Source organism: Barbatula barbatula (genome assembly GCF_947034865.1).
Source record: "Barbatula barbatula genome assembly, chromosome: 1".
NCBI lineage: Eukaryota > Metazoa > Chordata > Actinopteri > Cypriniformes > Nemacheilidae > Barbatula > Barbatula barbatula.
The window spans coordinates 19429483-19455710 of record NC_136766.1 but is presented as its reverse complement, the minus strand read 5'-3'; the positions used below and the strand labels follow the sequence as shown (position 1 = coordinate 19455710).

The window sequence follows — 26228 nt, the reverse complement described above, 5'->3', positions numbered from 1 at the left end:
ATGATTTAAACACAAATGATCAATATCACAAAAGCACAATGCTGTTTGAGTGCAAATCAATAGAAAAATGTATCAAACCATAACTGCAGTATCTTTACTTGTTTTTCAGGCTTCTAATTCATAGATCAGATGCTGTAAGGAAAGTGGCTATTATTATGCAGTATGCTGCGATTATTTAAGTTATCATAAATCTTTAATGTTAAATATTGTTCGTTTCCAGAAAGATGCAGTTTCTCTGTTTTGTGCAAGACAGCCACATTTACATGAACAACAATGACATTTGATTATAATTTCATTACCTACTGGAAAGCCATTTTAAAGCTATCACAAGAGTTTTATAGATGCCATTAGCCTGCAGGCAATGTTACATAATTATCTGTTAATAATGGTCTCATTAACTATATTAATTACAGTTAATAATTTTTGCACACCTGTTTCCAAAACCATATATATTTCTGAAACAGTTCTGTTTAAAAAAGAATTTTATAGAAAACAAAGAAACTTATTACTTCCATGGAAAACAAAAATCTGAAATTATTTTGACACTTCTATGATTTCCATTCATTAACATTCTGCCAAACATTTTTGTCCACAGAGTCTTACGGGTTTGGAACAACAGAATTTTTGGCTTGAATATCCATATAACTGTGCAACTTGGTTACTAATTAATTCAATTTTTTATACCAAATCATTTTCAAACCTTTCATTTATTCCCCTAATTTTATACTTACAAACATTATCATTTAAGAAAATAAATAAATTTTCTCCGGACGAAAGATAAATGCAAATTAGTCAGGCCCACCCATCATCTACTTTCTGTATCCGCCTCTGCTTAAATGTGTAATAAACAGGTGGAATGCATTAGATGTTTAGTAAACAAGTGGCATGCATGTGACAATGCGAACAAATCAGTCCAGATAAAAAAGCATTGTGAGTTTTTTAAAACATCAAACACAATTGACCTGGTTTCATCTTTAAATTGAGATATTTTAATTAAAACAGTCAAAAAAGTAGAAAAACTACTCACTCACTCTGTAGTAACAATAATGCCAAGTTACTTTACAACACCCAAACATCAGTAGAAATACAATACTTTAATGTGTGCTTCAAGGTAGGCCGAACAAGTTTTCTATGCACATACATATTTCTTTTTAAAAATTAACATAAAAAAATTCAAACATCCTAGAAATATTAAAGGTTAAAATTGTTTTTGTTCCTGTTCCCCAGAACCTTGATTAAGCCTTTTCTACAGCTAATTTAATAAGAAGAGAAATTGTGCCTTTAACAGCAGTGGACATCTCTCACATCCTCTTGGTGACTTTTTTAAAGAGTGCCACAGGCCCCATTGAGCTCGAATTGGGCTTGCGCTGGTCGAGCTGATTGAGGTTTCCTTCTGACACGCTCCGTACTACTATACGGCTCGGCTCATTCTCAGAAGAAACTAGATGTGATGGAAGAGAAAGGGAATAAAATGTTTAAGACGATTAGTTTCAACAATTAGTTGTATTTAAACAATTGTTCATTATACCGTTTAGAAATGATTTTATATTATTTTTTTAATTGTATTTTCAGTTTAATAAAAAAAATTCTATATCAGGAAAAGTTTAAGCATTTTCTAGTATACATTCACTGGAATTCATTTTACTTTGCAGGCTGCTTAATGAAGTACGGAACTTCAGGGAAGTTACAGCATTCTATTATTTAAAGAGAAGGGAAGTGTGAGAGAACCACTGGGAGTAGGAGGAAGAGATTGTGTGCTTCTGGCTGTGAGCCTGATATCGTTTCACAGCTGTCAGCCGGCCCGCCCATTACACTATTAGAATACTTTACCAAACAAAATGGATTATGTGAGGACTTCATAAAAGGAATATAATAAGAGACACTTATGTTCCGCATTCAAGATACAAATGGAAAGCCTTGTAGAGGGTACCTGAAATTATTCACGTATGGAGAGTGATGCGGTTGTACTAACCTCCAAAACGACGGATTCGTAGTGGTTTAGATGCCTCACAGGAATCTCTCTTTATACGCTTGGGTGCTGCAGCTACGGCTTGAGAAAGGTCCTCTTTCCCACTGTTGGGACTGTTGCATGCAAACACACACACACACACACACTAAGTGAGATTTTGGCAAATACCAAGAGTGCGAAATGTCAATGAGCCATGATCTAAATGGCCCATTTTAACGCTTCAGTGAACACATTCCCCAATAAACACACACACATACCAGAATTTGCGCTTCCCCTGAGCAGCTGAGGTCATTGCCATGTAAGACGGTTTGGATCGTCGCAGGTCTAAAAGCGACGGAATTTCCAACCTAGGAACAGTTTTGGGGATACTTCAGCCAGGCGAAACAAGTCTACTTGGTCCACATTATTAAATACAATTAGAAAGTGTTGTTGGGTCATGCTTACTATCAATCAATACCGATTTTGATACCTTTTAGTTGGCTCATTCCCATTGTTGGCTCGTAGCGCCTGGAGCGTTGTGTACCTGGGTGGCTCAGGTGATAGGATCACAGTGACATTAGCAGCACTGGCGGTATTTGTGTCCTCTGTATTACCAATGTCGAACGTCGAGTTCGGATCAAAGGTGCTGGAGGTGTGTGGCTGGCCCTGAGGAGTGCACTGTAGTGGGAACATGCCCTCCTGTCTTAATACTTCCTGAAGCGCAGGTGGGTAATGGGACGGCACAGGAACGGCTCTGCCCTCATCTGGGTTTGCTGGAGATACAGATAGCTTCCTCCGGATGGGTTTTTTAGGACATTCAGCCTCTGGCTCCTGATGTTGAGGGTTACAACCTGAGAGAGTAAGCACAAAATGTATCTATATTAGAAGTTCATTTCTTTTTAGCAGCAACTTTAAAATGTAATGGCCGAACTTTGCTCAATCAGTGGCGTGAGGCCGGACCGTTTGTAAACTTGTTTTAAAAACAAGTTTAAAAACTTGTTCAGGAAAATACATTTGTACCACTAAAAGCACATAACTCGCATTCTTTGTCTTCAAATGAGGCATAATATAATATTAAAAGTACAAATTTGATATTATATTATATTAAAAGTAAAATAATAAAAGTGTTTTTACCATCAGATTTGTGAGGCACATTTCCAGGTCTAAACCTGGACATATACAACGAGCACGCACACACACAAATTCCCATCAGTGATGCATATGCGCACGCATACTTTACTCCTACAAGAGTGAATAATTTAGTCCTGCTCGTCACGTGCCCTTCTGAGGGCACATCAAGAGCTATACTAAAGAGCAGCATCTTTGCTTCGTCAAGACAGCCAGTACGTGTGTGCTTGTGCAAGTGGGTGTATGTGGGTGGGGAAGGAAAGGGAGGCTCCAGGAAGCTGTCGGAGGGGTCTGACGTTGGATATTGAGTGGCGGAGTATGCTGGAGCACGTCGCAGTCTGGCCGCACACTGACTCACACAATGCAGACAAGTGAGAGAGAGAGAGAGAGAGAGAGACACTGCGGCTGCATCTTAAGTGTTCTTGACCAACTGTGATGCTTCAGAGCTCCTGCTGGTCAAAGTGTTGACACACAGCCATCTCTCTTTCTCTCTGAGTCAGTGCTGATTCTCAGAAATGTGGAGTGCATGGGGGAGAACCTGACATCCTGTTAATGACTAACTTTTAACAGCAAAAGAAAGTTTGAGAAGTAAAAACAAAATCACTCATTGATGGCCTTTCAATGTAGACATCACCAGTGCACAAACACCATACGCAATATAACTTCACAGAGGAGACGTGGGGTGATGCTGATCAGATGACAATGCTAAAAGAACGAGAGCTTGAGCGGTGGACAGCGATGTATGGCCCAGAGCGGAGGCAGAGGAATAGGCGCAATCATTAATTGGCGGCAGAGTGCTCCAGATGGCATATTTTTGGCTGTCAGGATTAAAACATGCATGAGGCGCTATTTCTAGAGGAAGCTACTGCGGATTAGGGTCGCCTGGCTCCCCGCCTCTCTCTCACGCTCATCCCTCGCTCTCTTTTTATTGCAGAATCGTCCTCAGCCAATCCAGGAGCATTTCATACTATATGTGATGGCTCCCCCTCCCTGCGCTGAGGAGTCATTTTATGAATGAAATTTGGAAGGGAGGAGGGTCGGTGCTAGGGAAACAGGCTAGATGTGGATGACGAGGTGAGACAGACAATGGAGCGATACGGAGAGAAAAATCTGATTGAAAAAAGACAAAGTGGCAAAGATGGGGAGAAAAATGAATAAATGAAATTGTACACAAACACAGAAGCAAAAGCACAAAGCAAAAATGGTGATGAGCGGAGTAGAAAAACAAAATCCAGGGTCAGGTTTGACACATGGGAAGCCAGCAGCCTCGTGCACGGTGACACGTGATCCCTCCTGCGTCTCTCCTCTCTTCCATCACTATTTTCCATGCCTTCACTCTCTCGCTTCATCTCTCCATCGAGCACTTGAGCACAAGTGCGGAGACGATAGCGTCATGAAGCGCATCAATGGTGGGGGTGGGGCGGAGGTTCATTCATAACCCTTTCTTTGAATCTCTGTATCTTTCAGTTTTAGCACACAGGGCTCCGTCTTTATTGTCTTTAGGAAGAAAACTGGAAACACGCTGTGGGTTGTGAACTGAACGCAGCTCACTACTGCAAAATGTTTTGAACTTTGAAAATTATTTTAGTAGTTTTTAATGAAAATGTATATATATATATATTTTTTTTTTGTCTTGACTCTAAAAAAGTGAAAATCAAGTGCCGTTTTTTCAAGTAAGCAAGACACTTCAAACTCAAAATGTGGTTACATGCGGGATTCAATGCGGTGACAAACTCTGATCTTATTAAAATAATGAGACAGTTCTCCAGAATGGTTGTACAGACACGTTATCAGTAGAAAACTAAAGAGCTGGTACGCAACCAAATGGTCAAATCATAATTACTTGACAAAGCATGCAGGAAACAGTCTTAGGACTTTCTGGTCAAAAACAAATATTCCTCTTTAAGATACAATGCCGTAAACCTCACAAACCCATGGATTTCACTGTAGCAGCCTGGGAACTTGTAAACATAACATCATTTCCCCAGCGGTCTAATAAAACCCTGTGCACAATTTATAAATGCAATATGGCTCAGGCGGTGCGTGAACGGTCTGTAGACGTGCCGTCGCTACACATCACCTGACTGATGCCTGTGCACGTTTACAAAACACGCTTGCTTTTATAGGCCAGTAAACAAATCATTATTCATCTTTAGTAAGCTCCTTTCTAAATAGATTGCTTCACCGCCAATAAAAAAAAAAGAAATGAAGTCATGTTTTACATTTTCCTGACCTGGTCAAATCCCATATGGTGTTTAAAATTAATCATTAAAATTTAAACAAGCAGTGGACAGGGGAAAAAATTATACCAAACAAAAGAAACACCCCAATCTCCGTCAAAAATGAGAAATGATACACACAGGAAATTTGTTTCTCTAACAAATACAAATGTGCATCAAAGCAACTCACTGAGAATATCCCCATAATGCTACAGATGGAGAAGTTGAAAATATCTTTAACAGTACTCGTCTATGCTTTCTCTTTTTCTTCCTCAAGCAGGTCTCCGAATTTTCCTGAAATGTGTTTTCCCACAGCGTGTCTCAATCAAATGAGGAACACCTGTTCTGCAGCAAATATCATTACTCTCCATTTACTGAGCAATAACTCACATTTCCCAAAGCTTTCCTCTCTTCCCTTTCCCCTTTTTCTCACCCTTCTACTCCCTCCATCCTGTAAAATGTGTTTGTGTTTCATTCTGTGAACACAGGGTGTGTTCCTGAGCTATACCATTAATACTGTTGTTGCTGTTCTGTAAGAATTACCAATATAATCCTGGTAGCGAAACTCAATTTTACCCTGTTATGTCCTTCAGGCACTAATATGATTTAGCTTTTAACAATTTTTATTTTGAAGCCTGCAGGTAATGTTTCACAGGGTCCAACTGCTGAAAAACACTGAAAGGAGACATTTTGTGTTATTGATTTACAATCAAGCCTTTAATATCAAATATCGGTAATCTAATTGTGAAAAGTGTCTTTATTATTTTCCTTTTAAAATGAAATCAAAATACGCCTGGGTATGAACTATGCCATATGTACGACTGTGCCTTACAAGCTTGCCTAAAAGGAGACAATTGTAAACAAAAAATGTTGAAACCTAAAAGCCCAACCCATTACACATTACAGATTACACATCTGTAAAAAATAAGCATCGCTCCAACATGTTAACAGCACAGCCCACCTGTAAGGAACACACAGGCACACGCATTGCCTGTCAGTGTGAGCAATGACACAGACTTGGGCAGCTGGATTGATGACAGAAGCAGAGTATGTTAAAGCAGATGGAGCCAGAGATGAGTTTACCTTTAGATGAGTGTGCGAGTCTGAGACGCTGTGAGCTTCGGCGTGTGCGTTTCTCTGAACCTGAATGACAAGAAAGCATTGTTATTTATTTGCCATGTTCTAATCTATTCAAGCCAATATATACATCGCACAGGAAGTAAACATGTGTTAATCAAGGCACATACATCTGTCAACACTCAAACAATGCAGATCAGATTACACTGAAGCTGAAAACAGCAAGTCACGGCAGCAGCACGACATAAAAGTATCTGAAGAGTAAAACAGCGGCCTCATCTTAAAGCTTTTAAGTAAAAATCCTCCCTGCAGGGGTTTAGATGATCTCACTCTTCAAGTATCTAAAGACACTTTTTGGGATTATTTGTTATCTCTAAACCATAAATTTATTTTTAATAAACTATTCTCATCTGTTTGCTATAATGAGCAAGGCAACGGAGGCGAGATGCTACAAAAATGATGAAACGGCTCAGATGATGTTTTTAGTCTACCTCCTTGTTGTCTTTGTGTTGATCTATGCATGTAAATAAAGCAAAATGTATAATTAAAACTAAGAGAAATCATGCACATCACCTCAAGCAGTTTAAAAAGATTATACAACAACCTCATGATACCTTTCATTTAAATATTAATGAATTTTAACAAAGGTGTACATTTTAAAGAGTTGAATGTTCTCCACTACTAAATGGCTGCACTAAAACACAGGAAACTGCCAACAGATCCAATAATGAATTAAATTAAACAAGAACATTGCAAATACAAATCTGAGTATACTTGACATAACACGAGTGCCTGCAGTCAGCATGCGAAGAGCTTGTGCACACACGCTATCAGTCTCATGCAAATAGCACTCTGTTACTCAGTCAATTCTACTTCATAATAATAATAATACTAATAAATCTAATTTCTATAGTGCCTTTCTAGAGCTCCTGAACAATATTGACATTATACAAACAAGCACTAGAGTCAGTGCTCGACACCGTCACAGCAATAACAGTTTATTCTGCACTAGGGTACTGAGATCACAGAATCCCTCATCCTGCAAGGCTTTCATTATTAGTCATTTGCATTCTTGAACCCAATCAAGAGTGTAAACAAATCAGACATTAATGATGTCACTGGAGCAATTTTGAGCTTAAATCATGTCTTATTTTTAAACGCATCCATGAGCTGCTTGACACCGGAGCCTCCTGATGTTTACCAGTTGCCTATGTGTCACAATAGTAATGAGAGTGACAACAGAACTGTTCATCAGTTTTTTATATATTCTAAAATGTTGACATTTTGTATTGTCTGATTATATTTAATCAAACAAGAACACGTAAGGGAAAGAGAGAAAACTACTCTGGGCTGGTTTAACGTTATGTTCCATTCTTGAAGAGCATGTAAGTTCTAAAGTTAAATTTAACAACAAAAAACTCGTTGGATTTGGTCATTTTTGTATCTATTGTTTTATTTAATTCTATAACTTAATGTATTAATTTGATCTTTATTTTGATGACTAAATTGTGTTAATCACATAAAAATATAATTGTGAAACATTTAAATGTTACACGCAGTTTTCTTAATTAACTTAATTTGGATACAAAATGTCTAACTCCTTAAACAAAGTGAGGGCATTTAATAAATAGTAAATAGATTTTCTGTTGTTGTATGAAAATTCTTTCGAGAGGCAAAAAACACGCAAAAACTGTTGATATTGGCAGCAATAAAAAAGGTGGTATTCTGTATTACAGCTAATGGAGTCACAATGGATTCAAACGACTGAATGTTTGCCGAATAGATGTTTTTTTGTTTACACAATATATGTTGGTATACTGTGCATATATAAATATACATGCATGTATACATTTAAAAAAAATTCACATATGTATAAATATAACAATGTATATACACATCTTATATTATATATAAATATGTTTTCTTAAAATTATTTTAATCTATTCTGCAAATGATCGTTATGCATCCCTATACCACTTTGACAATAATTGTGCTATAAGTACTGCTATAAAAACAAGTGGCTCTGTTTAATGCACCTGCAAAACTGTATAGCATCAAGCTAAACTGGTAAATACATAGTTATATGTCGCACTGTACAGCCCAGCATGTGTTTAAACAGCCACAAAGACCGCTTTCAGCCTTTGGCCATAATGAGTACTGTGACACGCGCTAGTCAGAGAGAATAAACTTTGCCGCTGAAGTACTAAAAGTTTGGTTTAAAAATAAGGAATGTACCAAGCACAATGCTCTCTCACCATCCTAACGTGCGCACACACACACACAAATCATTTGCCTCGATGACTTTTTGTATTCGAATTACTCAAAGAATTGTTACAGCCCTTATATCACCCATTTAACATTTCACCCCGACAAAAAGAAATAAAGACAATCCTAGCTAAACTGGACTGAATTCTTTTTTCAAATTCAATAGACATTGCAATACTATTGATAAAGATATAGTTTGGCCACAATAACCGTGAAGTAAAAATCTGATTTTGTGACGGTCCTATTTACTGCAAATCAGCGCTTTGTTGGGAACTCAATTAAGGAAACATTTTCAGCCTTTAATGTGTAGTATGACTTTTCGCAACTCACTGCACGGCGTGCTCTGGTGAGAAACAAGGTGCGAGAAAGACAGGATGGACTGTAGATGAGTGCTTCCTGTGCCACCATCGTTCCTCTCTGGTCTCTCCTGGTCTGCCCAGACCACACCCCTTTCTCTGTTCACCAGGCGCTCAAGCTCCTCCCACTCAGCATCATCTGTGGCTTCACTCGCGGCCTTCAACGCCAGGTGCTGTCGGCGGCAGGTGGACAGCAGGGCGTTTACCAACCTGACAGGACAGGTGGAAGAACAAAAGTGAGCTAGTTGAATGATACTGATGGAGGTATTTACATTGCAAATTTCAAATTAATCTGAATAATACAAAGAACTGTCGACAAAAAAATGCTCCAGTGCATGTAAAAAGGCGTGCGGCTTTCCACAAATGCATAAATTCTGGGTGACTAAGCCTGCCGTCATGAACCATATACGAGTGTTGACTCATACTTGTGTGTGTGAATGTTTTCCTGGTCTTGCACACCAATGAGGTGGTTTGTGTGCTTGATGCGTTGCTGAAGGTCACTGATCTGCACCTGCATCTGATGGCACTGTAGTTCTCGTTTCAGCTCCTGCAGGCAGAAAGACATCTTAACACAATCAAGTCAGTGGGAAGACCCTAGCAGCTCTTACTCTGGCCCCTTGATGTAAATGAAAGGCTATCAGCAGCATTCAATTTACACAATTTCTATGAAAAAGGTAGGCCTCCACTACACAAAAGGCTTACTCGAAAGGTCCTTCCTGGATGTGTTAAGATGAGGCAGCATATAAAATGCTAAAAATTCATATTTCTACTACAATATTAACATCTTAAAAATTTAGAATTTGCATGATCTGATGTTCCATTTTGATGCCAGTACGGCAAAAATATCTAATTATACTTTTCACATATGTTAATTTGTGAAACATTGTAATGCTAAATATGGCCAGCAAGTTTTGACAAATTTAAGCATCAAATTTCACAGAGTTGTACTTTTAGAGATTTCATATATTTGATTGTGATCCTGTAAAGACAATAAATCTGTTGTCAGCTACATAATTGACTCAAACCGGCCTGCTGGGGCGAGTACCATGACAATAAATGAGCAGAAACAGTTTTCCAGCAGTCTCTTAAGACTGCTTCTTAAGAGTCCATCCTGACAATGATATTAACAGTAGCATCCATCAGCACACAGGTAGGGCTGCTCGTCCTCACTTCATCTATTAGATAACACATTTTAATACAACATGACCAGGAAAAAGACCGGCATGGATTTGCAGGTGAAGAAGAGGATGATGAGATTAAACCATCTCATCTGTTTGCTATAATGAGCAAGGCAACGGAGGCGAGATGCTACAAAAATGATGAAACGGCTCAGATGTTGTTTTTAGTCTACCTCCTTGTTGTCTTTGTGTCTTGCTAAAAATGCACCTTCTGAGGAGCCTTCTACCCCCTCTGACGCAAGAAAACGCAAAACAGCAGAGCACAGAACATTTGACGGGCGGGTGCGTCACAACTCCGTTCTACTTCCAGGAAAAGAAAAAAAACAGGAGAGAAAAAATGAGAGGGAGAAAAAAGGTGTGGATTTAGGCAAGCAGCTGTAGGGAGTGACGAAGAAAAAGAATTGATTTTCCTTTTATTAAGACATCCTCTGGTGGGCAAATGGAGAGATGAAGTGAAAGAAGGGGCTAGTGAGAGACACAGTGATGGTCAGTGTTTATCGAAGGGCCACAATTTGACAGCTCATAAATGTAAGAAAACATCGATATAACAATCGTAGATTTTTTGTCAATTCATAGATGAATGAATCACGACCAACAGCAGGACCACTGAACCGTGCGCATGTTCCCGAAATTATAATATAAGCTTTTTATCCTTTTCAACTAACTTTTCAGCCCATAACTAACCAGTCTTACTAAAGAAGTAAACTGAGCTTCGAATGATTCGCTGATCTCTTACATTCTAGACTCGGTTCAATGGAGTCTTTTGCAAGTCGTTCGAATATATAGGCGAACTCGCTACATACAGTATAACGCTGATTCAACGAGCCAACTTCACAGCTGAAAACAGTGCAATGATGTACAATACAGCACGTTCATTTAAGAAACCTTTTCAAGAAATTGAACATTAAACATCTGAACAGCCGTGAAACACAGCTAACACAGCTCCAAATATAGTTCTTCTATCGGACTCTTCTGCGCTCACTGTGCTGAAAACGAAAACAGTGCCTTAATTGTGGCGTAATGCTGTAACTGCAGTTTCAAATTACCGTTTAATGCGAGCAGTGTTTTTTGTGAAAACACTTGACATAATTTTGCGGAGAGTCAGAGGCGGCACGAAGTTCGGCAAGGCGGCCGCCTCCAATTTCTCTATGCAGGAAAAACCCTGACAACAGACTGGCACCCTAGTGCTTCAGGGCCTGGCTAGAAAACATTCATAATGAAACGGATAACAAGAAAAAAAAAAAAAGAAATGACTCAGATTTGGAGTATAGAGTTTTCTAATTAAAATCATTATCCTGAACTATTCTGTAATTGCCGGCGTGGAGGGGCTCACAGCATGGCCACGTCAAAACCAAACAGCAGTGAACTGAATGATAATGAGGTTGACTTCCTGCAACTGCATGTATTTTGCATTTATCATATATGTAACAGCTGTTCCGGGGGAGCCGCTAGTTGCACTGTCGCACATGGTTGTGAAAGTGAAGGGTAAAAAAACCTACATATATCCAAGGGTTCCCTCACTTTCTGACAAATAAATGTCACTTCCGTGTCATTTCCAGTTGTATGTGATTACTGGAATTTTTGAAGTAAGCTAATGAGTCATTCATACTGATTGGTATACGAAATCTATTAGGAAAAAGTAGTTCATGAAATATTTTCCGGCGGGATAAAACTAAACTCTTGACCCTGCTCTTACCTCGGGGGACTGTCCTTCACGTCCCAGCAGCTTCATTTCGTTCTCGATGCGGTGAAGCCATCCCTCGTTTTCCTGAAAGCGCTTTTCACTCTCCAGCAAACGTTTTTGCAGGTGCTCCTGGTGAGACTTCAGGGAGGCCAGCTTACGCTCGTACTTACAAGTGGCCTGAAATACAAAAACACAGCATGACTGAAATCGCTTCTCTGTGAAAGAGTGTTTTACACCCACAGGATGTGCACACTTTTTAACCAATGTATTTAAAGCATTCATTTTGGTCCTTTCGCTTTTTACTAAAAAAAACAATGAAGAAATTCAGATCAATTAGATTCAGAATAACTTTTCTTATAAAAATTATATTAAGAATAATGCAGTCGGAGTTATAATACCACGTATCATTTTACATCAAACGCATTGATTCGCTTCAGAAGACCTTTGTTAAGACCACGGAGCTGTGTCGGGCAGTTCTTTGATATGTTCTTGGATGCGCTTTTTGGAGCTTCAAAAAGTCAACACCCATTCACTACCATTCAACCGCTTGGAAGTTAAATGATAAGTGGTATTACAACTCCTACTCTGCATTATATTCAAGAAGGAAATCATATTCAGTTAGGATGCCTTGAGGGCGAGTAAAACTGTATAAATGTATTTGTTCTGATGAACAGAATCTTCATTTTTGGGTGAACAATCCCTTTAATAAATTAGAGCAAAGGACCCGCTGAGAATGGGTCACTCACAAAGACCCAGTTGAGTTTGTCTATAGTTAAACTCAAGAGGAAACATTTGCCTACAAAGTATACCTACAGAAACGTATATTCATTCGAAAACTAAGATAGCTCAGCCTGGAGATAAAGTTTTCAAATCCAGCTTTTAAGAGACAAAGCATCTTCAGCAGTATCTATTTCAAGTGGTTGCATATATGTGTGTGAATTGGTGGCGCTACCCTCTCGGCCCTGTTGTCGGGGAAGAAGATCAGGCTCTGTTGATGCCACTGCTCCCTGTGTCTCATGGTCAGCCTGCTTTCATACAATTGCTTTTCAAAGTCCAACTGCTCTTTACGGACCAGCTGACGCGCTGCAAACACGCTATGCAGGGACTCAGACATTCTGCAAAAAGAAAGAGGCATGCAGTTATTCAGTCATAGTCCCTATTTAATGGATGGGATGATCTCCTTGCATATAAACAAACATATCTCTAATTGAGTTTTGTGTACACGGTACACACCCGGTCAGCAGGATCTGAAAGCCGTCTGATTAGTTCTGTTCATGCATTACAAAAAAATTCTAAATATTGGATGAATCTGAAAAGATCATCTGTATGTAGACATGCACACCACCCAAAACAGTGTCTCAGTAAACTGTCTAGGAACATAGCCAAAGCAAACTTTACTGCATTTTTTCTCTTCTATATAATACCATTAAACGCCAAGGGGCATTGCACTTCTATTCAAACAAAAATGTTTTCCAGTGAGGGCTTTCCATGCTGCACACAGCCACTGCATACGCTGACTCAATGAACGCTGAGATATCACCTGCGTGTGGGCGCTATCAAGTTTTACTTTATTTATTTTCTTTTTTTTAAACCCATTGAGAGAGAGTGCAGAAGCCGTATCTGGGCCGTAATGTTGATGCAGCAGCCGACACTGCCAGACTCCTGCATTTTTAATGCGGGCGGGAGCATGCAGCCCCTCCTTGCCGCTAAGCATCTCTCTCCCCCTCTCTGCAAGTTGTGAATTCTGATGCCGGTGAATGAAACACGTAGGAGTGAGACTCATTCAGCTTTTCCCCCCTCCTCCTTCCCCGCTCTATGCCTCCAACCCTTGCGTTTTCCCTCTTTCTCGCTTCCCTGTGCCCATCCTTGCTTCCTTGCCCATAGATTTTCTCCCTCCCAGCTGGACGTTGCTGCAGTTATCTGATGAGAACCACTGACAATAAAAACCACTGACAGAAAACGACACGTTGAGGTCAAGGGTGGGGCTTGGGCTGTATCGTGAAAATAATTCTATCCAAAACATGCAAAAAACATTACAACAAATAAACAACTCTGAAAAATTCAAGAAACATAGGAGAACTTGCAGCACAAGGCTCTGACTCTCCACTGGGCTTGATAAAAAATGCAGAGGTAAGGAGACCTCCACCTGAGATGGTGTCTGGCTTTGTCCTGTGTACTCTTACTTATGAATAATTGAGACGTATTCAAACTTTCAAAGGACAGCGATAAAGAGCCGCAGATCACACATGGCATAAAATAAAATGTAAACAAATACAAACACAGGCCGCAATTTGCAGAATGATGCCTGCACAAAGTTTGCTACACTTAAAAGAGCAAACGTATCCGTCTTGTTTGCACACACGTGTACATGGTGCTTACTTCTCAAATTCTGCACCTCTCTTGACAGCGATTGGATTGAGGGCAGGAACCTCCAGCTTCCGCTCTTCATACTCTCCGAGTTTCTGTTTCAACATGATGATCTACAAGGACACACACACACATTTAGCCTTGGTCTCATTACACAATTGGGTCTCATGCAGATTAGACCCATCTCGCCTATCAGGAGAAACAAACCAGATTTACTAACTAAATAGTTCCACAGAGTGGAGAGGCTGTATCCCATAGGACTAAACAGGGTAAAATGTGTACAAAGTTGAGTTGAATTTTTTTCCACCAACAATCAAATCACATACATAGGACTGTGGCATATCTGTTATTATATACATATAAGCACTCTTTAAAAATATATAGCACCTTATTGTCTTACTACTTCTGTATACTTTCCGTTTCTTCGAACACAGCCATAACCAACGATAAGTCAAGTTGTAAACCGGTTTTATTTTTGTTACCTCCGCTTTCTGCTTTTCGCAGATGATAGCATACTGGCCGATATGACTGTCCAAGCTCATGACATTACTCTTCAGCTGAAACACAGGGAGATCAAGAGAAAACACAAACAAGACGCATCCGCTGTGGTTACAATCGCATTTCAATTCTGTCAAGATCAAATTGTGCAGTCTTTGGTGATTTAAGGCATGCTGTTGGACTGCTGAAACTGCGTGTGTGTGTGTGTGGGACTCACAGTGGATTTGATCTCCTTGGCACGGTTGGCATATTTGAGCGTGTTGTGCGTGTCTTCGTAGGAGAGAGAGGACGGGCTGACGTTAGCGATCATCACAGTTCGGCAGTTTCCACCCAGAGAGTCTTTGAGGAGCCGTGTCAGCTTGCTATCTCTGTAAGGAATGTGCGTCTTCTTACACTGAGAAAAGAAAAAAAACAACAACATAAAAAACTAATCCAAAAATATCATGAAAGGACATCTACGAGACAAGGGTAACATGGATTGGATACTTAGGCTCAAAATTTCATTTCGGGCCATTTCTCAATTCAAACACCTCCGAATAAAAGCATTCACGAACCAACTGTCTAATGAATTTCAGGATTTGAGGACCGGTGTGCATCCACATCACATCAAAGCTAACTTTACACTTAGGTGATCTGAAACTGTTAACATCATTTGACAACACGAACACAAGCATATTAAAGTCTGTATATCTGAGTAGGTCCAGCTGATGTCCCAAACTATAGCCTACATCTAGACTGTGTGTGTGTGGTAATGTTTTCATTACAAAACCAAGCAGTGGCGTGATGGGAACACAGCAATTCTCTGGGATGAAACGAAGAGCGTGTCCCAGTTTTCAGTCGAGTTTTTGTGTTCTGTTAGAAATAACTGAAGTAATATGAAAAGCAAGAGTAAAAACGGACTTAGCGGTGTAATACCAGCTTACGTAACACCACACACAGTACTCGCTATCGCTAGCAATCACTTCTCTGAAGGCGGCATGTTCCTTCTGTTGGCACAACTGCGTTAGCAGTGCGCGAGTGGCCCGTTTCGGGCCCTCCCAAGAGAATTTGGGTAAGGAGAGCCGTCTGTGTGACAGGTTAATTTATGCGGATGGCATGAAAACAATACCCATGAAGCTTCACTGTGGAGGGGCCCACAGACAGGGCCAAACCTCCTCACCTTACAAACACACACAATAGCCAAAACACACCAGCATCAGACGACAACTACAAATACCACAAAAGACACAACACAAACGTACATAAACAAATAAAACACACTCCCTTGAGGAAATGTAACCTATAGACATAGCAAAAACAACAATACAGAGTGCAAATACAATATGGTGATATTATATTGATATCTAGAGCACATCAATATGATATGAGGACTTAAAACTATGATATAGACTTCTTTGGACAACGTGAAAAATACTGACCCACTTCCAGTTTCAGATGTTTAACACTACACAAAGTTTAATCAAAATACAACCATCATTTATAATAGATTTAAAATATTAAGTATCTTTAAGGAATTAAGATCTTTAAAAACTCAAATGAAATTGAAACCGGGAGTGCTCCTGGACCAGTGTTTAAATCTCGCAAAGAGTGTGATTTCTGAAAGATTCTCATCTGTACTGTACTTTTATTGCTATATTGCTGCTCATTCTCATATTGCCACATTATAGTCAACCTTCTTACTGATTATCTAAAAACATTAGTTGAAATAAACTTTCTTGCTGTGGGCATGACACAGTAATACAGTATCATGTGGTAAAAAACACATTAAACAAGGGCTGTCAAAATCACATCCAGATTAAAAGTTTGTGTTTACATGATAAAATGAATTTATATACAGACACGCACATATATTTGAGAAAAATAAAAAAGCTATGAAATTGAATATATCATTTCACTTGTTGGTAAATATAAATAAATATACGCATGTAAGTTTTTGTGTGTATCAATTCAAAATTAATATGTACAATACACAGACATATATTATGTTAAACTTTTATTCTGGATGATATTAATCGTTTGACCGCCCTACATTTTACCATTGCAACATTTTCTACTGCAGATTCCGTGTAAGACTACACTACAAAACAAATGCTAAATAAATGCAAAATATTTATCGAAATTGAATTGGACATAGGCCATAACAAGGAACCTTTTCCACTGTTGTGGTTACAAAATAGGAATACATTTAGATTTTAAAAGGTTTACAAGTAATCCAGACCTGGTATTTCCCATAGAAATTTGGTCTGATTACCATATTACATCCAAACTTTCGAAAACTCACAAAAACAGCGCGATCTTTTCATTACTTGGCAAACAACTCAGGGAATGGAGTTCAATAGATCTGTAGAACAAAGCCAGCAGTAAATTCAAGTGCAGGATGTACAAGTTCCCCTGGTAAGATGACCTCGATAATATTCTTGGGACAAAACCGAATGTTGAACTGGTGGAGGCTGTTGAGATCCCCTTTGCCCCAAACAGTGATGCGACTGATGCTAGCACAGTTGACCGGTCACCACATCTGACACGTGATTTTACTTAGTTTAAAAAAGCAGTTTAGGAAATACGTTCTCGCCAACAAGTGATGCGGATGTTGTTACGAAATCAGTGTGGTGTGAAAAAGAAACCAACACCGCTGAAACATGCTTCAATGTATAATTCTTTGCCATGACCAAATTTGTCCTGACCAAATGAAAAGAACTAAAGGTGAGAAAGCCTTTTATTTAGCATTTCCTTCCATTCGAAGCATCTAAACTCATTCACTTAGAAGTAATTTTAAGAAATCAGTTTGAAACACACTCGCATTTACTGAAAACTAATGAGACGTTAAAGCTAAGTGTCAGGATTTCAGATTACACTGAAGCAAATACACACCAAACACCCAATAATAATTAAGGCATGGTTTATGGCACTAAACAAACACAGCGAGGAAAATTTAACAGCCGTTTTCCAAGACTACGTTCTAAATCCGTCACGGGCTAATAGGATTGGGTGGTAAATTACCCTTAAACCTTATGAGACGGAAAATCTGAATACAATTTCACACAATGTCTCCGATGGAGGTGTACTGGAGTTGGCACGGATGCACGACTAAGAGCCCAACAAACACAAAAAGCAGCCCTAAGAGAGATAAGCGCAGGCAGAATCCAAGCAAAAAGAGTATTCCAGCTGATAGCATCAGTCATTGAACCACAGAGCCCATGGGTTTGTCCCAAAAGCAAAAATCTGAAATGAAGGGTATTACAATCACAACCAATGGCAGGGCCACAGCACACTATGAACCAAGCTGACCCAGAATGGATAGAGACCAAGAAAGGTTAGACTGAAGTAAAAGTAATACAACATGTTTGTTTACATCAGAACAATATGCCGGTGATGTGTCCTTAGTAGGCCCATACAAAATCTGCAAACTTTTATTGCATTTGAGCTGCAATCATTGGGTGAAAGGTTTGAGGAAAGGACTTAAATATGGTAAATGAAGCATTCGGCAGGAACATTATCATTGCAGGTCTGCTTTTGAGAGAAAAGATAAGTATCAAAGGTCTGTATCAAAGTGAGAGATGGAGACTGTAAGCTCTGTGGATTACAGCAAAGCTATATGGAAGAGTGCTTGCTCTGAATGCCCCGAGTCCACAGTCTCCTGTTCAAGACCAAGTCTCTCGTAAATGTGTATTTCGACACACATCTCTGTAGGCTACACTACTGGTCAAACATGCAAACAAACAACAACACTTTTAAAGTGATAAAAGTAGGTGGAGGCAGAAAGATCCCCATCACTAGACCGCATTACTAAAGCTAGACAGCAAAACTAAAGCTTTGTTTGCTTGCTTTTTGAAAATGACTAGAAAAAAAAACAAAAATGTTTGGTCACTTACTGTCTAGGGCCGCGGTTGTTTTTGAAAAAGTTAACCTATAACTTTCAAATATGTTCTCCTTAGTTTTTTTGTTTTAATGTGTGTAATTAGTACAATTAAATAAAAACGATATCAAAAAGTTAAGTAATTCTCGGTTTTGGTATCGGTTTTCTGCCAAGTGCATCCTACATTTTTGGTATCGTTTTGGCCCACAATTTTCATTTTGGTGAATCACTCATTTCTGATTTGGGCATACGTGAGATATTTTTAGACACATTTCCAAATCATAATACTCACCAACAAAAATATTTTAATGATGTGAAACGCGAGCATTTTTGATCATCGTTTCTGTTCAGTCCGCTAGATTTATTGTGTTTAACTACAGCTGTCGTCCGTTTTTTTGCTTGGCAATGGCAGGATGTATGTGTTAAAATATCAAATTGGAGACTGTATTCTGTCGATTGTGGCACTTAACAACACAACAAGATGATATTTAAAACCCCTTTTACAGCCGAATCTGTGCTGATTTATAATTGAATGCCTCCAGTTTTCCCATTATTTTGCCTCCAGCTGATGACATGACGTAGGCATGATGTCAGCTGTAAAGGGGTCAAGGTGTGCAACACTTCCCCTGTTTATTACACTGCCAAAATGTAAAAAAATTACAAAACTAATTCAGCAATATCAGCCATTCTGAAACTTCAAGGTTTAGCCACACCCCTCTTTTCAAAACCACTCCCATTAAACACAGATTTTTTTTTCTGGCTAAACACCTTTCTCAGTCAGGTAATTCCAATAAGCATGCCATAACATACAAAAGCCTGAAACCCAAATTTGCAGCATCAGATTCACTTCATTTTGTCAATTCAAATATAAACACAACACAGATCTTATTTCAGCAAGATCAGAGTAATCAATCCTTTAGTCTGTTTACATCACAGGAGATATAGACCTACTTTGGGGTTGGCAAGTGTGTTGATGACATTCCCAAGGGCGAGAAGAGAGCGGTTGATGTTGGCCCCCTCTCGAAGACGTGCCCCCTTGGCATTGGTCGCACTGGCCCTCTCTGAGCCAGCCAGGTCAATTAAACTCAATTTAGCCACACGAACGTTTGGATTAAGACTGGCTGTTTTATCCTGCTGCCTCAAGTAGATCTGAAGAAAAAAGATGAAACAAGAAAGTCATTGAATCAGACTGAATATTTATATTTTTGCTTAATCATTGGTTTGAATGTTGCGGTTCACTTTAAAACAACCAGATCAACTGAAGGGGGCTGAGATGCCATATATAAAAAATATATAAAAAAGGATCAAAGCTGTGTTGGTATTAAATGTATAGGGTTTTGCAATAATACAATATGAGAAGCTAAAGAGCTTGATGCACTGAACAATAATACAAAAATTATCATCTGCAATCACTTCTGACCGCTCAGCATGCTCAATATTGTTTTTTTTAATGGGCTTAAGGTAAATTAGTCGCTCAGGCCCTGTGTGGAGCCTTACTGCATCAAAACACTTACAAAGAACCAAGATGTGATATTCAAAGAACACAGCATTAAAATGGCGAGAAACCTTTTACCTGGAATACAGCATGGGAGCGTGAAGATGTGGCATTCATGTCAGTGGGGTGCTGCGTCCTATTCTTGTTGCCATAATCAAGAGCTTCAAGGATGTGCTCGGCAGATTTGGGCTGTTCAGTAATGATATGACACACAAACACATGCATCAGACCGAGGGGAATCCATTACGCACGCTAAAATAACACAAGTAACGCCACCTTACCTGGTGCAGGGTGAGTCCTTGAACCACAACTCCAGAGGAACCATCCTCTCTCACCGCTAATGGGCCTGAGTTAGTCAACAAATCCCGAATCTGCTCATTATAAACCTGTTCGAGTGAGAATGCAGAAACCCAGCTGCTCAGAACACAAAAGACCCAATTTCTCATACTGCTTCATGTGTAATAACGCAGAGCTAATTTAAGCTGCACACCTAACCAGTATGATTTCATTAAGAGTTTGAAGTCTGTGGAAAAACCTCACCTCAAGATAAGAAAAGGCTATATCGATAACTTTGTCATCCTTGATCAGGTCCATACGTTCAAAAAGTTCCTTCATGGTGAGAAACATCACTCCTGGTGTATCACAAGTGCCCAACATTGTATGCGTTTTTCCCGCTCCTGTAGCTCCATAGGCAAACACTGGCCAAACACAAGAGAGAAAAATTCAAGGGGCAAGTATGAGCTGCTCTTCTCCTGCCATGACAACAATAATCTCAGATTTAAAAATAGTCTGAACTCTTGAGAAGTATCAAATAAATTGCATTCCTCTCCATGTTTTTAGTTTGGAGCCATAGCTTAAAGGCTTGAAGAAGTAGCAAACATAGAAGAGAGCTACTTGAACCAACAGCACTTCAACCGGCGAATCACAAAGCCCTTTAAATTGCCCAGAAAGAGAACATCTATAAATGACAGTATTTATGCTTGTCTATGTCCAAAAAACCAACATCAATAGCAACACCAGAATTAGCAGGGTTTAAGCAAATCCAAACCACATACATAGCATAGTAAACATAAGTGAACTTACTTGCATTATTTGAATAATTATTAAAAGGCCAGGATTTAGAACAAAATGTAATAAAACACTTCTGAATCTAATTATTGTAAGACAGGGTGCACTCTTTTTTTATTTTTCACGTTAGACTTTGCTTTTCATCATGAAATATTCAAATTGTGATACAATATCATCAATAGAAACCCAAAAGTAACATCATTAATATTAGTTAATCGGCTTAATGATTTAAATGTCACAGAAAGATTGAATGAGGAGAAAAGCATTCCCTCACCAGTGCAGTTGTAGCCATTTAGGACACCATCCACTATTGATTTGGTGGTGTTCTCAAAAACCTCCATCTGTGAAGAGTCTTCTCTAAAGACACTGTCAAAGACAAACTTGAGGTCTTTATTAGACCTCTTCCGCACATCCCTGTTGGCTGTCCTCTGCCCCCGGAAAAATGTCACTTGTTCCTCTTTGGGATCAAAGATAAGCATGTGGTTGTCAACAACATGGACCACGTTTCTGTAATTGCCACTCTTTTCCTTGTCATTCAAAGGTCGGACCCGGACCACCACTTTCACGTGGCTGCAAACCTCCACGTCTGGCATTGTCCCGTTTTATTTTGCAACGTTATGTTTGTTTACCTGGAGAAGATGAGAGAAAACAAACAACAGTGATGTAAATCAACAACGATCTCAGACTGCAATTACATTTATGCATCGGGCAGGCGCTTTAATCCAAAGCGATTTGCATTGGTTTATAACAAATAAGTTATTCGTTTATTTTACACAGTCTCAGCAAAGCACATTTGTTGTGGCCGCTGTAGTGAATCTACATGCATCTTGTCCATACTGACAAAACGAATAAAGGATTCGTTTATAAAGCGCTAGCTTGTGGACGGTTCATAAAATGGTCATATAATAGTCAACACACTTTACTATAGACTGCTTTTATTGCAAGGCACGACCAAAACCTGCATACTAAACCGGTGCTCGTTTCTTTTTAGCACAATGTATATTCAATGCACTCCACAATACAAACAATCCGCTCAAACAGTAAGGCTCCGCTGATATGTGTTCATTACAAACTTTAACCTTACCAGTGTTAGCATTGGGGCGCGTTAAGCTAAGAGCATAAGCTAACTGCCCATCTCTTTTACTTCAATCAAACAGCTTAGGTTAACGCTACAAATACGTATCATTCACATACCATCTGATACAATAGGTATCCACGACGAATGATTTAAGAACCGTATTGAAGTCAATTTGATTTTCAAACCCTGTGTTGGAACTGATATTAAGCAAAAGCAAAACCCAAAGCGCGTAGATTTCAAACACAAGCTGCTGTTCCGTCCCCGCAGCTGATTGGACGAGCGCGTATGTACGTCAAGTGACGTATGACGTGACGTTGAACAACGACGGTAGAGTTTTATTTACACTGCAAAGCAGGCAATTTCGTGCATATTGCAATCATTTATTTTTATATCTAGTGAAAGCGGTTGTGTTATTAGCGTGGGCTCGATGGAAGTGACCTACCATGTGAGTTCACACGATTTAAGAAAATAATTCAAGTTCCGCATTAATCAAAGTCTTACAGTTACATAATGTACATTATTGTCATATCAAATTAACTAAATTGCCAGTATGTGTTTCTAACGCGCATAGCGTTTGACACAGGCTGTGTGACAGGAGGAACTCAAAATGGTCAGTTGGTATTTCCTCCGGGAGTTCGTACTGCTGCACTCGTGAACTGCTTTTACTGCTTGGACTTTTATTTAAAGCCGCCGCATCGTTTAATGGTGGAACAGACGCTCCAGTCACTCGTAACCGGCTACATTGTTTAAACTCTCTGCGTTGTAAGATATTGTGCTGTATGTTTCCGTACCGGCGTCTTCTCATTGAGCATCATGTAATCGGTATGTGTGGTGTACGGACCCCATGCTTTTAAATACATCACGTGGTAATAGGCATGAGAGAAAATACAAGCGCATTGTATGAATCTTGTATTTTACTAATTTAAACAACACCTTTCTTACCTCCCTGAACCAATCTACTAAGCATGTTTAAACGATTAAAAGAGAAAACAATTTAAATAATTCATTAAAAATTTCCGTCTTTTTGTACAGACTTTTATATAGGCCTATTGTGTCTTTTATATAACTTTTATATATTGTGTACAATATCTCATGTTTCAAATAAACCTTTTTTCCAAAAACAGATGTTACATCTAAAAAATGTTATCTCTTGGGTTTTAAAGCTTGTTTACATATTGTTTAGGCACATGTTTGTGAAGCTTTCAATAATCGGAATGCCTCTATTTTGTAGTGGTTTCATATTGGCATCCTGTAGTCTGATATTGGGGCGATGGAAAGCTGCTGATCCTGACTCAAGCTCCAGAATGCTCAGAAAAGGTTGTAGGAAGCTGTGGCTGTCTTGGAGACCCTACACTGGCTCAGTGCCTCAAAGCCCTGATTCCGAGCTAAGAGTACCACCTCAAAGTGAGAAAGGCCTTCACACACCGGTTATGCTCAAAGAGGTGCTGCATTGTTTGGACATCCAACCAGGGCAGGTAAGTCATTCATCAAGCTTTCAGTGTATTTAAATATTACAAGGATCAATAAATATCTTCATCTACATTTTGTGGATTGACATTCACATCGTTTGCATCAGACAATCTGACTTGTTACATATAAGTTGTTGGTTTATCATGTGTGACCTATTGCTGATGATTTTAAATTGAATTGATGTTCTATGCACAAAAACCCTACTTTACCTGGTTCTGGTTGTAAATCCTATTTATAGCACATTCATATGTAAACTTTACGAACAATATATTATAAAATCATAATGAACAGAACTAAGTTTCATCAGTTCCTTCATCTACATTACAGTTTTCTTATATTGTATAATTTTGACTAAATTCAAATAGCTATTTGAGCATTCGGCCTGACATTCTGGTTTGGGATGCCATCTTTTGATGACCCAATACCTTCTTTTTCAAATTGTTTAGTTTTATTGTGAAGTACATCACATTAGAAAAGTAGGTTGCGAACAGGAATTCTTGGTGAGTTTAACTTAATACAGTGTATCTATTACTCCAGTTAGCCTATGCAAGCTATAAAAAAGCTGATAACAAAATGATCACATTAAAAAAATTATCGTATTGATTGACTTATGTAAGTATCTCGAAAGAAGAACACGATGTGTGGCACGTTTCAATGGAAAGAATTAACGCAGACCATAACATGTATCTTTTAAAACTCCTACACAGGGTGCAACATTGAACTTCTGTGTTTGTGTATTTGTGTATGTATGTGGGAAAACCCGGAGGCGGAATGTTGACTTGTCATTGCCGCTGTTAACCACATGCTGTCTTGACAAGAAAAAAGTTGCTCGTCACCCAAACTTTTAGGACTCCCGATTTGTCAACTGTCCCCTCTTGGGAAGGGTAGGGAAATTAGCAGTGTGCTCACAGACCTTGGCGTACTTGAACGTGCTAGCAGGCCAGATGGGCGTGAGTCAAAGGGCCTTCTGCTCTAGTGGGCAGCTTGAGATGGGCATCGCTGGGTCCTACAGCTCAAAGGGTTGCTTATGCAGGTGGCTGCTCCGGGTCAGTGACTGAGTCAGTGATGGCACCACTGTTGGCTTGTTGGCAGAATGTGGGGCGCCACAGTACCGCATCACTCTTGACTAAGGTTTGCACCTCTTAACTTCACCATCCGCCCATGGGCCAACTGGTGCGGCAAGAGCGTGCCAGGGGCCTGTGTTTAAGCGCCTGTGTTTAATATGAAACAATGACACAGCCTGCGCTTCAGTAGAGAATGTATCTCACAGATATGTGCTGCTTAGTTTGTTGGCAAAGAGCTTTAGTTGTTTGCAGTAATTTGTAGGGAACAGGTGAGGCCATTTGAAGAGAATAATGTAGTTGTATGTAACGATATGTTTGTAAATACTAAAGCAATGTCACATTGTAAATGTAGAGGCTGCCCATAACAGTAAACTGACAGGTGGAGGAATTATATTCCATACAATGTTGGTTTAATTTAGTATGATAAGTGTTACAGAAATAATTTAATCATGAGAGCCTTATAGTAAGAAAATATGTGTTTTATAGCTTGAAGAATTTTGAATCAAAATCCAGAAAACAACAAGCAGATTGATAGGCTAATTATTACAGGAGCATTAACCAGCCCTTTTTCCCCGTTGAACAATTTAGCCTCCTTTATTATTACGCTGACAGACAGCATAATAATAACTGTTAGTCAAGCGCTTACTGTGACTGCTCAGAGGGATCGCTCTAATATTTTGATCTGCCATTGTAAAGCAATCAACCCCACTGCAGAAGCCCTCGTCAAACCAGGCGGGAGTGAGTTGGAATGGAGCTTTTAGGCAATCATAGAGTAAACGCGGCAATTACACCAAAGTGGGTAAATGTAGGCTTTCAGCTGGCCGCCACCTCCTACGCAGTTATCCAGGAATTGATAGCGGTACAGGTGAAGGGCTTTAACGCATCACCCCCTCGGCACGGAAGCCGTAAAGTAGGGGTTTCACTGACAGTGCATCAATTTGCTCGTAAGTGGGATTGCCCTTTAATGCTCTGTGAAGAGACACAGTTGATCCTTGATGCTTTTGACAGCATTTCATAAGACCATCTGTATGTTTTTCGATTTCCCTTTGCTCGCAGGATGTAACTGTTACTCAACCACACAATATAAAATGTTGAGGAACTCTTGAGGAGTTCATTTCCAAAAAGCGAAAAACTCGCTTATTTTTTTAAAATCATGTTTTATTGTGTTTTATTGTGTTAGTTAGGTGTTTTGAGTTATTATGGCTTCAATCAAAACAAACCAACTGCAGTTGGATTGATATTAATTGGAAGGCACAATAAAAAAACCTGTTTTTTTTTAGTTATATAATTTTGGAAATAAACTCTTCACTTGCTTTTCTTCATTTTGCATACAGGTGTCACCAACATGTGTGGAGGCCCACGCCAAGTTCCCCATTACCATGGGAACTGTTGAAACAGTTGAGGGAAGGTACACCATATTTAGCTTACCACTCTGAGCAATAACAAAACTCTAGTTTTGTGAGAAACATTCTCATTT

General features: G+C 39.2%; 2 protein-coding genes across 8 annotated transcripts in view; one reads left to right on the top strand and one right to left on the bottom strand.

Annotated features, from left to right (window-relative positions):
• Window positions 1-216: 216 nt before the first annotated feature.
• On the bottom strand, window positions 217-23043 carry kif18a (kinesin family member 18A). Of its 4 annotated transcripts, none has more exons than XM_079466761.1 (18): window positions 23009-23043; window positions 21414-21768; window positions 20612-20769; window positions 20353-20457; window positions 20150-20260; window positions 19528-19725; window positions 14938-15114; window positions 14705-14779; window positions 14235-14335; window positions 12808-12970; window positions 11868-12032; window positions 9419-9540; window positions 8968-9203; window positions 6379-6438; window positions 2439-2799; window positions 2227-2316; window positions 1973-2082; window positions 217-1441 (listed from the first exon to the last, which is right to left on the bottom strand). In XM_079466761.1, exons 2-18 carry the CDS (start codon window positions 21730-21732, stop codon window positions 1302-1304), a joined length of 2691 nt encoding a protein of 896 aa, XP_079322887.1. In that variant the 5' UTR covers window positions 21733-21768; window positions 23009-23043; the 3' UTR covers window positions 217-1301. The 4 variants fall into 4 exon arrangements, with proteins under 4 accessions (XP_079322887.1, XP_079322886.1, XP_079322884.1 ...); XM_079466760.1 differs by lacking the exon at window positions 23009-23043 and adding an exon at window positions 22660-22874; XM_079466758.1 differs by lacking the exon at window positions 23009-23043 and adding an exon at window positions 22334-22527.
• The window catches only part of mettl15 (methyltransferase 15, mitochondrial 12S rRNA N4-cytidine), a 69203-nt gene continuing 65493 nt past the window's right edge, over window positions 22519-26228 (top strand). The window contains exons 1-2 of one of the 4 annotated variants that reach the window (XM_079466797.1): window positions 22519-22662; window positions 23449-23692. In XM_079466797.1, coding sequence (XP_079322923.1) covers window positions 23522-23692 — 171 coding nt within the window. In that variant the 5' untranslated portion in view covers window positions 22519-22662; window positions 23449-23521. Of the gene's footprint in view, window positions 22663-22752; window positions 23040-23448; window positions 23693-26228 lie in introns of those variants that run through there. The other 3 variants (XM_079466799.1, XM_079466796.1, XM_079466798.1) reach the window with 3 other exon arrangements.

Coding starts and splice junctions, on each gene's coding strand:
- kif18a (XM_079466761.1), bottom strand. CDS start 21,732: ATGCCAGACGTGGAGGTTTGCAGCCACGTGAAAGTGGTGGTCCGGGTC. Junction 20,770..21,413: donor AAATGGCTACAACTGCACTG/GTGAGGGAATGC, acceptor GTGTTTGGCCAG/TGTTTGCCTATGGAGCTACA. Junction 2,317..2,438: donor GGGAATGAGCCAACTAAAAG/GTATCAAAATCG, acceptor AACTGTTCCTAG/GTTGGAAATTCCGTCGCTTT.